We start from the raw sequence: 11,509 nt of genomic DNA, 5'->3' as shown, positions 1-11,509 counted from the left end.
TGTTGGGTTTGCCATGACTGATTTTGGCTCAAAAAGCAGTCGGGGATGACCGTTGTAAATATAAAAGTACAGTAATCCCTCGATTATCACGTCTTAATTTATGTTGAATTCACTACTTCTGGATTTTTTTCTGCTATTATTTTTTCCCAAATTATATAGATTTTTAAAAATTCATAAAAATGTGAAAATCCACGCTGAGACTCGTTAGCATAACCCACAAAAAAGTTATAATAAGGGTGACCCTACTTTGCGATATTCGAGGGATTACTGTATTTCAGGGTACGCAACAGCTATTCTCTTGGTAATTGAAAATAAATATTATCATTTGATTGGATTTAGGGGGCTTTTATACGTGACCACTGAGATGCAAATTTTCGAGCCAATTAAATACTAAAAAATCAAGAGACACAATAGGCTAAATTCTCTCAGATTCAAAAGACACTCAACCTACACACCTGCGATTTTAAGGTTATCTTTTGCGAATTTTGCCACGTGTAGACGTTTTTTGACAGCCTTATCTGAGCTTTGTCTACCGCTTGGATTGTTTAGCTGATCATTGGCGAGCTGTGTGTTTATGGACTTGGCCCCACATTTCAGCCAACATCGCGTCCACCATTCAAACAATGTGACAAACGACCGCAGCATTGTTGTCGTCGGAGTTGGCCCTTTGATGGATGGCGCTCAAAAGAGGAATTGCTGGAAAGGTCCGCCATCAGATGAGCTTTTGTGTCTTTAGAGTACTCAGTGACCTAACTTTGCCGATTCAACACTAATCTGTGAAATAGTGTTGCTTTTCATACTAAATTATTGCATATTCACTTGACTCTACTATAATTTATAAAATAGCTTAGTCAGAATTTGTCTGCCGTTCACAGTACTAGATGTCCAATCCGTTTGAAGTGGGAGGGCACAAGCAAATATTGATTAATATATGTTTTTTTGGGTGTGACTAAAAATGGCAACAGATTTTGAACAATACATCTTATGTCCCGCAGATGACGGAGGGGAGACGATGTCAGGTCCATCTTCTGGACGATCGGAAACTGGAGCTCCTGGTCCAGGTGAGTTGATTCTTGTGATGTCCCGTTCCGATACTTTGTATCTGGCATGCCTTTTTTTTGTAAATATGATGTTAGGCACTCTGAATTGTCTTAGGATCTATTTAGGATAAGCGGAACTGAAAATAAATGTTTAGCATCCGTTTTCCTGGTCATCAATATTGCTATCCGCAAAACTTTTCTTGAAAAAAAATGGGATTGCAAGTCTTAAAACCAGGTTTCAGCTTATTTTTCTCTTCCCTCCTCCGCGTGAGGGAAGAGTACTGTTATGGCGGTTAGTTCTCCCACAGGGGACCACAGTTGCTGCTGACCAAGCAAAAAATGTGTCAGCGCTAGGTGACTTTGCACTTTTCTCACGTCCACCTGACCGCAAAGGCATTAAACGGACAGATGCCAGTAGCAGTACATTAGCAATGCTTAAATCTGTTCCTGAGTGATCACCTTGACCCCAGTGAAGAGCGCAAGATGTCCCAGGCTACCATAAAATGGCATTTTACACTACTGTGGATATCATCAAAGAGAAAGCCCCATGTAATAGTGACCTTTAACCTCCCTCAGTTGTCTATCCTCCAAAGCCGAGCCTGGCTATCACCCTTATTTCGACTACAGTAACTGTTATTGGAAGATGTCCAATTCATTTGAACTGGGAAGGCTGAATGAACATGTTTTTTATAGTATATGCTGTCAAAGGCAGCCAATGATTTAACTTGCAATGAATGGCTCATTAAACACATTTTTTAAAAGTTGACCTTGAATTTCAATTAAATTCTTAGATAACAGGGTTTTCTCTTAAGCATACTAACAAGCTGCAAATTAGTGTTTTGGGGACTTTTTAGTCCATTAATTGCAAAATCAGCCCCTTTTCGTAACTTAAGTTGAGAGTCATCGCAAATGAATCACTTTTTTTTAAATAAATGGGGAGACTCTGGAGATGGTCACCAAAAAGTGAGTCAAAAGTTTAATGGATAATTGGAGAAAATTCAGCGTTTATAGCCAAGATAGGTCTGCTGACTTTGATTCAATTATGGTAGAAGTGATCCTCTCATCTTTCTTACTCCTCCTAGCTTGCACAGTTGAGCTACTTTTCCGATTCACAGCCTCCCGTTAACCCCCCTCCCAATTCCCACTGCCTCGAAACCCAACTGAACCACTACCTTATCACATCCATCTATGTATGCATCCATGCATATTGTTGCCATTTTTTCCACACATTTTTCTATGCCTCTATTTGGAATTCGGGATCATATTCACAATCCAACTACAAAAAAAACAGTGGGTCACCACTCTATTTGTCCCAGCATCCATCAATCCATAAAGTCAGAAAAAACAAAGACCACCAATCCATCTTTCTGTCCAATCATCTGCCCACTCACCAGTGTATTGAACCATTCCGGCCGCCCAACCAAAACAACCAATTCGGCGGTCAAAGGTTTTGAGAGACATTCTCATAGAATCAAATTGTTTAAAAACATTGGATTGCAGGTGTGTTGTTGTCTCAATTCTACAAGATTGAAAAAATACTCATGTGGACCGTTTTATGCTATCCTAATTATTTAAAAGCGCTTCCTAAAGTTCTTCTTTCCTGGCAAGCTTTGTCTCACCTCTGAAATTTTGATCTCATCCGGGTCAGCGACTTGTAACATTGGCCAGCTGTTAAATCCCGTAGGGGTCGTTTGCTTTTTATCTCCCCCCGACGTCCTTCCTTTACTACCTTCCTCTTACCTTTTGAGAGGGAGTTCTCTCGTGGTTTGTTTATGGAGCGACGCCTCGTTGGCTGGCAGCTATGTACCAGGAAGCTAGCGTGCCGATTGGCTATGTTATAAACCTTGAAGGATACCACCTGATATACCGCCCTTGTAAAAAAAAAAAAAGGAAAAGGATACATAGCCATCACTCCCTGAGGCTAAAATATCAAATTCATACTTGTCATGGGCCAGATTGTCGCCATGGTTTCTTTCAGAATCCCATCTTGTTACCCACCTCATAATAGATATATAAGAGATTCAGTTTGGTCGCCGGTCTTTTGGTTGCCGTTCTTTTGGCCGGCGGTCTTTTGGTCGCCGGTCTTTTGGTCCCTTTTTGTCGCCGGTCAAATGTATTTAGATATTAAACAGTACTTAGATATTGAACAGTACTTAGATATTAAACAGTACTTAGATATTAAACAGTACTTAGATATTAAACAGTACTTAGATATTAAACAGTACTTAGATATTAAACAGTACTTAGATATTAAACAGTACTTAGATATTAAACAGTAATTAGATAATAAACAGTACTTAGATAATAAACAGTACTTAGATATTAAACAGTACTTAGATATTAAACAGTACTTAGATATTAACCAGTACTTAGATATTAAACAGTACTTAGATATTAAACAGTACTTAGATGTTAAACTTTCTCTCTTAGATACTAAACTCTCTCTCTTAGATACTAAACTCTCTCTCTTAGATATTAAACTCTCTCTCTTAGATATTAAACTCTCTCTCTTAGATATTAAACTCTCTTTCATGATTATAATTTTGAGAGCTGGCTTCAACAGTAAACTTTTGACTGGCGACCAAATAGTACTAAAACACCGAGCACCTTGACGGACGGTGCAAGACTCTCATTCCATTCTGACCGGACAGCATCGTTTTGGTAGCAGATACAGGCCAGTTTTATTTTAGTGATAAAATAATCAAATCGACTTTAGAGTGTTACTGCTATTTCCAAAAGCGAGAATTGGACACAAACTTTCCTTTTTTACTTGTCGTTTTCGCAGTTTCTTTGCAGGGTTTTGCAGTTTTTCAAACGTTATGTGTTGTTGTTGTACCACCTGACGGATAATACAAAGTGAAAGAGCCAAATCCAATTATACACTTTAGCGTAGCACATGTGCAGCTGTATTCACAGGAAATAACTCAAGACAAAGCTCCCAGGCTTGCTTCTGCTGCCGTCATCTCCCTGGCGACAAGACTTTTATTGTCACGTCCCTTTTCGTCGCTCAAAGCGTATTCCGCCGTGGTTTGTGCGGATTTCGAATAATAGCTGATATAGCTCCGAATTGTTGACGGCTGCGTGGTAATTAGAGACCACACTACGGCTTTTAAAAGACCCCAAAACACTCATTGCCGTTCCAAAACGACTGTTCCCATGCATTAGCTTTGCCTGTTATCCTCGCAGGGTGAGTCAAATGCAGGCTTTGGTGAGCCTGCTGTTTTTTGTTCTACTTTTACAAAAGCAAACTACTGAAACTGAAGTATTTCTATCTCTCACGCTTTGGTGGTAAAGAAAAATTCACCGTAGGCGCTCTTACTTCGACATGATCTAGGTCAGTGGCCATGTTTACGTGTGTGTGTGTGTGTGTGTGTGTGCGCTTGAGATGACATCATCACCGCCGTCTCTTTAAATAGCTCCCAGTGGCTTCTGTCACTGTGGTCGCTAGTGCGCGTAGAGTAGATGGGAACGGATCTCGGGGGGGTGATTGTTAGGAAGATGCGCTCCTTTAGCAGCGGTGCTAATGGTGCGAGTCTGCGTGTCTTCTCCAAAAAAGAATCTTCACGGTTAAAAGCCGACTCTCAAACTATGAATACAGGCTTGTGTGCATGGTTGCCCATTGTCTCTTTGTGCCCAGCGATTGGCTGTCCACCGATTCAGGGTGTCTCCCGCCTCTGGCCTGGAGTTAGCTGGGTTAGGCTCCAGCACCACCCGCGACCCTAACAAGGGCAAAGTGGTTCGGAAAATCAGATGAGAGGAAAACACTAAAATGTCTTTCACAAGACACCAATTATGAAGAATTTGATTTGTACTAGATAAATTGGCTTCAAATGTGCTAATGTGCTAAAATAGCACGTTGATGTCATTTTGGATCAAATGAAGGCGTTTGAAGGCTCTAATTGGCAGGGAACAAATTGGCGTCGGTTTTCACACCTATTTCATATTTCACATTTTAGTCATTTTTGGTTTTGTTTAAGAATAAACATTTATTGCATTCACTTGGTTGGATAATCAAGATATAGTGACACTGTGTTAGTGGTTAAATCCATTTTTTACAAGAATTTCGGTAATAACTTATGCAACAATATATCACCCGCTAAAATTTGGTATTGCGACAGGCCAAAGCGCTACAAAATATCGCTCTCAGTAGATTTTTGTAGCTCCTCTGCAATACGGAGAGCTCAGGCCCAGAGGTCCAACTCTGCAGTAGAGGTGTAGATCAGAGGCGAATGAGAAGGGAAGGAAGGAAAGGCACGGTCGCCGCCGCACTGTCAGCAGCATCCACATGCGCCCGCCATCCATTTCCACTTGCTTCCTGTCATCAGTCCCCTTTCCTTCACTTAGTTTTGCACTTTACCACCACTGTGTCCAAGAATAATTTGCGACGGCAGCAGTCTAAAACACTATACTAATATAATGCATCAGTTCTGAATTGGAAAAAAACAGCCTGTCATATTATGGACCATTTTATGACATGATCTCACGTATTATATATATTTTTTGAATGAGCTGGTGAAAAGGATGAAAATGCATCAAGTATTGTCCACCCTAAGCCCATCCGATGTACTTTAGGATATACTAGTATGTATATATGACTAGTGGTTTTGACTATTAAGAAGATTAGTTCAATATGTGTTGCTATTTTCTTTTGTCTTACATGCATTACTCACATATGGTTGTCAGCAGGAGCCATTGTAAATTTGTAGTATCGCTTATAGGAAATATAATTCCATTGCATGCACAGATGAAAAAATGTATGATTTAAGTTTGGAATAGAAAACTGGATAGATCCTTGACCATAATCATCGTGTTCCTGCAGCCCAAGTTGATGGCTAAGGACCTCTTGGATCTGGTGGCCTCTCACTTCAACCTCAAGGAGAAAGAGTACTTTGGAATCGCGTACACAGATGAAACGTGAGTCCTCATTCGATTATTCCAATCATAGCGCAATTCAGTTATGGTACTTTTGTAAAATTGCTTGCTGCTTAATTGTATTATGCCATTAACCCAAGGGAGCCTCCAATGGGTGGCTACGACCACCCTTATAAATTTGTTGGCCGTGTTAAAGCTTTCATTATTTACATTTACCGGGGAAGAGTGCTAAGGCTATGTGTGTTAGTACCCTTTGTTTATAGCATCAGTGGGAGGGGCAGAGCAGGGATAAACAATCAGACGCATCAGCGCTAGTAATTATTTTCCTCCAACATATCACAATAGGGGGGTTAACAATGTTGTTTTTCTTCACTATCCTCAGGGGCCATTTTAGTTGGTTGCAGTTGGACCGCAGGGTATTAGAACACGAGTTTCCCAAAAAATCAGGACCCATTGTCCTCTACTTCTGTGTCAGGTGAGTCATTATCCATGTTATTAGCATTAGAATATGCACATGTCTGCAGCAGGCTTGAATAAAATTGCTCTGACCCCGCGGTTGAACTCTGGATTTTTATTTATTTTTCCCTTGGTATTTGATCGGAACTCCAAATTATAGGACGCAAGTCGTGTGTAAAAATTTATGATCGGATGTGCCTAATAGAGAAAAAAATGCAAGCTAAACGGCCGTGAATAAAAAGCAGGGTCTTTTGTTTTTTTGGACCCAGCAGAGGTCTTTGTTCCAACCCAACACATCCGGATAATGTCAGCAGCCCGGCCCCTCCGGAGAGTTCCCTATTGGCTAGCAACACGCGTAGCAACGCAGCACACTAGGCCAAACAATGTGGCCCGAGAAGTCCATCCCTGGTTGACATTTACGTTGGGACCAAAAATAATGACACAATGCCACCATTGTTGGGTGCAAAAAAAACTTGCTCTCTTCTCACGGAGAAGTTGAAGGAAAACAATGGCGGCTGTGCAGTGGGGAAGTTTTTACTAACTATGGCCTGTGGGACATGAGCGGAAATGGTGGGCATATAATTGAATGTAGCCCTAAAAAAAATCTTCAATTCAGTTTTTGTTCTTTTGTTGCATTTTTCAGCTTTAACACTAGATGGAGGTAGTCATTTAACCAGTGCATCTTTAATTAATGTAAGAAACTGGAATTTCAGTATTTTGTTTGGGCCTAAACAATTCACTTTAATTTAAAAGAAGGGAGAAAAGTAAAAAAAAATGCTTATTTTTTCACTTTTTTTTCATTGAGAACTATAAAATTGACTTTAATTGATGGATTTAACGAACCAGATTTAGACCACAATTGTATATGGCAAAGAATTAATATAAAGAAAAAACATTATTTAGTTTTAGGAATTTTTCTATCCAATAACGTGATTAAATTGGGGACAATGGCGTAATTATCCCGTTATCGGATTATAATGGCAAGATTTTTTTTATTGTGTTAAATTTTATGGAGTAATAAAGCGTCAAAAACAATCCTGAGACATAAATATATTACCAACTCCAAATTTAACCCACAGGGTCCGCGTCATAGCACAGAAAAGTCAAATCCAACATTCATAACTCAACAAGATTATCATTTTATATCCCAATATACCACTGCGATGGAATGTGGTCAGGCGAGTCTAAGTGCTGAATTAAGTAAGACCTCAGTTAAAGGTTTCACTTGTTCATTCTGGCCATCTTTGTTCCACCCAATCACCTGCTTTAATACGTTAGTCCCCACATGAACAGACAACATGACTGATTGAACAACAATCAACCTAAATGTCAACGCTGAATTCATTACGAGGCCAAGCACATTGTTTTCAGTGTTATAGAGCAAGGTTATCCAAACGACTGGCCAGTTTCTATTGGCTCGCAGCTAAAGATAAAAAATATATATCATTGATTGATATATCCCACAAAAGAAGCTTCAATCACATCCTACATTCTGTTGCATTTCTCAGCTTCATTTTAAGGCCTGAGAAGCTAAACCAAAGAAGCCCATAACATGCATGTGTGCATTTTTTAGCTAAATTTAGAAGGCGTTATTATGTTGTTTCCCTTAACCCACGAATACTTCATCAGAAGTGGGTTACTGTGCTTTGCTCTCTACTGTGGGTGTGCATTTTATCACTCCCATGTGCTGTCACCATCACCACAAGATGAAGGCAATGCGTGACCAAGTGCACCACGTGCACATTTGTCAGTGTTGATGTGTATTTACAAAGTACTACTTATGGTAGAGGTGCCTGCAGTGCCTCCTTCTGGTCACTTTGCTTGTTACAGTCAATGAAGAACTAAGGGTGTGACAAAAATGTATAAAATGTCATTTATTTTACGAAGAAACTAATAAAAAGCTTGCCTTTTTGTTATTATTCATGTTCAGGTTCTACATAGAGAGCATATCGTACTTGAAAGACAACGCCACCATTGAGCTGTTTTTTCTCAATGCCAAGTCCATCATCTATAAGGTAAAGTCTACCGCCAGGGGCGGAGCTAGAAAAATATTGATGGGCATTTCAGCTAGGCCACACACCCCCCAAACCTAAATTCTAACATGTCTCTTCTCTTGTAGGAGCTCATTGAAGTGGACAGCGATGTCGTCTTTGAACTGGCTTCCTATATTCTCCAAGTAAGATGAAGTGCTTCTCCTCCCACGTTCATCAAATTGAAAATGTTTATGACAATTGACTAAAAATGTCAATCATTTTGGCATTCATACATCATCACACACTTCTGTATTTTCTCCCATGATTGCAACCTTTAAAAATACAATATTGAACTTTAGTACTAACTAAACTAACTACTATTTTCCCCCCACAGGAGGCTAAAGGGGATTTCACTAGGTAAGACCTTGCTGTTTTATTCCCAATTTACACTCTTATTCGTTTATTTAGAGTTTGGTGCCACACAATCCTCCACAATCTCTAACACAGCCATAATTCGGGCGGTTTTAATCACAATTTTTGGGGCAACACCAACTTTTGGAATCCCTGTGAACCCTCTTAACAATCACACATCAGCTTCTTGTGGGAATTCTTCATAGAGATCCACATTAGAAGGAAGAACCATGTTCCATAGTACTTTTGCCTTTATACTTATGCGAGCGATGTTAGTCATGCCCGCGGGGGATACAGACCCTCCACGCATGTGGTTCTTCACATGTCATTGTGTGTGATGTCGCCCTCAGAGTGTGTCATCCTTCACGGCGTTGCCTAAGCAACGATGACACACTGCGGCAGCCTCCACGTCTGACCTCATTTCCTCTCCCCCTCTCCGGCATCCTGTGTCGGAATGTGACAAACTCCGGTGACATTCCTGGCGATTTTGACCCCAAACCCCACCCCCATCCCACCCTACTCACCCACGCACTATTAAGCCAGACCCGAAAACACCCACTGACACCGACTCTATTTGACTCCGTGCCTTTTTTTGCTTTTTAATAACTTGAATAAGGTTGTTTATTGCTATCCGTCTTCCTGTAAATTGACTCTTTCCTGGATCTGCTGTCACTCTTTTACGTCTCACTTGATTTAATATCCTTCATGTAGCGTAACATAATCCAGTCCTGAGGCCGCAAGCGCATCAGTCTGACTTCAAAGCTTTACGAAGCAAAAACCACATCTTTCTCTCTTCTCTTCTAGTAACGACGCAAGCAGGTCTGACCTTAAGAAGCTCCCCGCTCTGCCCACCCAAGCTCTAAAGGATCACCCGTCTCTAGCTTACTGGTGAGAATCCACCTCCATTTTTACCAACAACCTACAGAAGGCGGAAATAATCTATTATTTTCCGGGTGTCTGTGTGTATGTTTGTGTTCAAGATAATCCAACAACGTATAAATAGATGATAATAATATAATATATTGTAATATGAAGCAGAAAAGATGATTTGAGGTCATTAGGTCAAAGGTCGCAGAGATCACAAATATGTTTGTGTTCAAGGTAACCTAAGAACGACTCAAAGGATTATTAACCATTTTGAAGGATGTGTTTTTTAATATGAAACAGAACAGGTGATTGAACTTGGGGTAATCAGGTTCAAGGTCATGGAGGTCAAAAATATTTGCCTCCAATATAACTCAAAAAGTTAAAAAGGGATTGTTATTAAACTTGCAAACTCTCCCGAATGTCACAATACTTTCACTTTTTCTCAAGGTGCTCCTACAGTGTTTTTTCAGTTTTTTAAACATTTTTTAAATTTCTTTTATAGCGAGGATCGCGTCATCGAACACTACAAGAAGCTCAACGGGCAGTCCAGAGGGCAAGCAATCGTAAAGTAAGTCTTCAGCCCGATTAACCCCTCAATACGAGTCTCTTATGCGTTGTCCATCTCCTCCCTGCAGCTACATGAGCATTGTGGAGTCCCTGCCCACATATGGAGTACATTACTACGCTGTAAAGGTACAATTTTACTACCCTGCCTCCTTCTTTTTCCCACCACTATGTCTTGTTTTTCATTCTGCACTTGAAAGCAGTCAGCATGGACACGTAATGGCACTTGGGGCGAGCCTTATTTTTCTCACTGTCAAAGCTTTCACAGACGTACTCACGTGATCTTTTAATTGTTGTTTTGTCATAGGATAAGCAGGGGATCCCCTGGTGGCTTGGTCTCAGCTATAAAGGCATTTTTCAGTATGACCATCAGGACAAAGTCAAGCCCAGAAAGGTGAGATCAAATGAGAAAAGTTTTAGATGTCACTATCAATGCGCACTAGTCTCGTCTTCTCTGCGCAGCAGCAATCATATGGCGTGCAGTAAATAAAATCCAAACTTTTCTTTTTTTACCCCTTACCCCATGAAGGCGCCGTTTACGCGGCAGCCAGTGGCAGTAGCTCTGTCCACTCTTATGTTTTTTGTGTTTTACAGCATGTTTTACATGAAAAATTAGTGAATATTGACATCCACCTGCTTATGGCAGGTGTGATACTGGTGTGCCCATAGCGAACAATGATGTCGCCCACACTGGTACTCAGTGCGCTCAGGGAGGTTTTCTTTCTGCCCAGACCAATGAAAAATTAGAGGGAACATTGGTCACTACTTTGTTTTGAGAGTAAAAATCCCAAAATTGTGTAAATCCTATATAAGGACTAAATACAATGTGTTTCTATGGCAAATAAAGTTTAAAAAGTCTAACGCACCATCCACCTATAAACCTAAATTTAAACTTTTAAAGTCCAAGTTAGCTGTTAATTCATTTGGAACTCCTGTATTTTTAGATATATTGTGTTCTTGATGTATATTGATTTATTCAAAAGTGAATAGATTTTTTTTCTCAAAAAAATATCTTCGCATTGGAGTTTAGGTTTGTATTTTTTCTTTTTCTCTAATATTTGGATTTATGTTTGTACCGGAATGTAGTAGCATAAACTATTTAGTTGATATCATCCGATAAAAGAGTCCCATTTTGGACATTTTTCAAATTGTCTCTCAGTCTTCCTGCGTGACTAAACGGTCACGACTCATTTTTTTCCCCTGTCAGTGACTCAGCTCATCATGTTAGAGAAGAACAGTGATAGTGCTTCACAGATGTCTGGAGATATTTTACATGCAACTATTTCTCTCCACCCAAAAACTCCCTCACTTCCAGCAACCCTTTTT

At 40.1% G+C, this 11,509-nt stretch overlaps 1 protein-coding gene across 10 annotated transcripts in view; it reads left to right on the top strand.

Annotated features, from left to right (window-relative positions):
• The window catches only part of frmd4a (FERM domain containing 4A), a 78,964-nt gene that overhangs the window by 55,123 nt on the left and 12,332 nt on the right, over nt 1–11,509 (top strand). For all 10 annotated transcript variants that reach the window (XM_077736275.1, XM_077736251.1, XM_077736259.1 and 7 more), the window contains 10 exons: nt 996–1,061; nt 5,860–5,954; nt 6,295–6,387; nt 8,299–8,383; nt 8,488–8,544; nt 8,736–8,758; nt 9,557–9,640; nt 10,122–10,187; nt 10,255–10,312; nt 10,491–10,577. In XM_077736275.1, coding sequence (XP_077592401.1) covers nt 996–1,061; nt 5,860–5,954; nt 6,295–6,387; nt 8,299–8,383; nt 8,488–8,544; nt 8,736–8,758; nt 9,557–9,640; nt 10,122–10,187; nt 10,255–10,312; nt 10,491–10,577 — 714 coding nt within the window. The remainder of the gene's footprint in view (nt 1–995; nt 1,062–5,859; nt 5,955–6,294; nt 6,388–8,298; nt 8,384–8,487; nt 8,545–8,735; nt 8,759–9,556; nt 9,641–10,121; nt 10,188–10,254; nt 10,313–10,490; nt 10,578–11,509) is intronic.

The sequence above is a fragment of the Stigmatopora nigra genome, chromosome 2, assembly GCF_051989575.1.
Source record: "Stigmatopora nigra isolate UIUO_SnigA chromosome 2, RoL_Snig_1.1, whole genome shotgun sequence".
NCBI classification, from domain to species: Eukaryota; Metazoa; Chordata; class Actinopteri; order Syngnathiformes; family Syngnathidae; genus Stigmatopora; species Stigmatopora nigra.
Note: the sequence above shows the minus strand (reverse complement) of the source record. Positions and strands in the feature narration are given on the sequence as shown.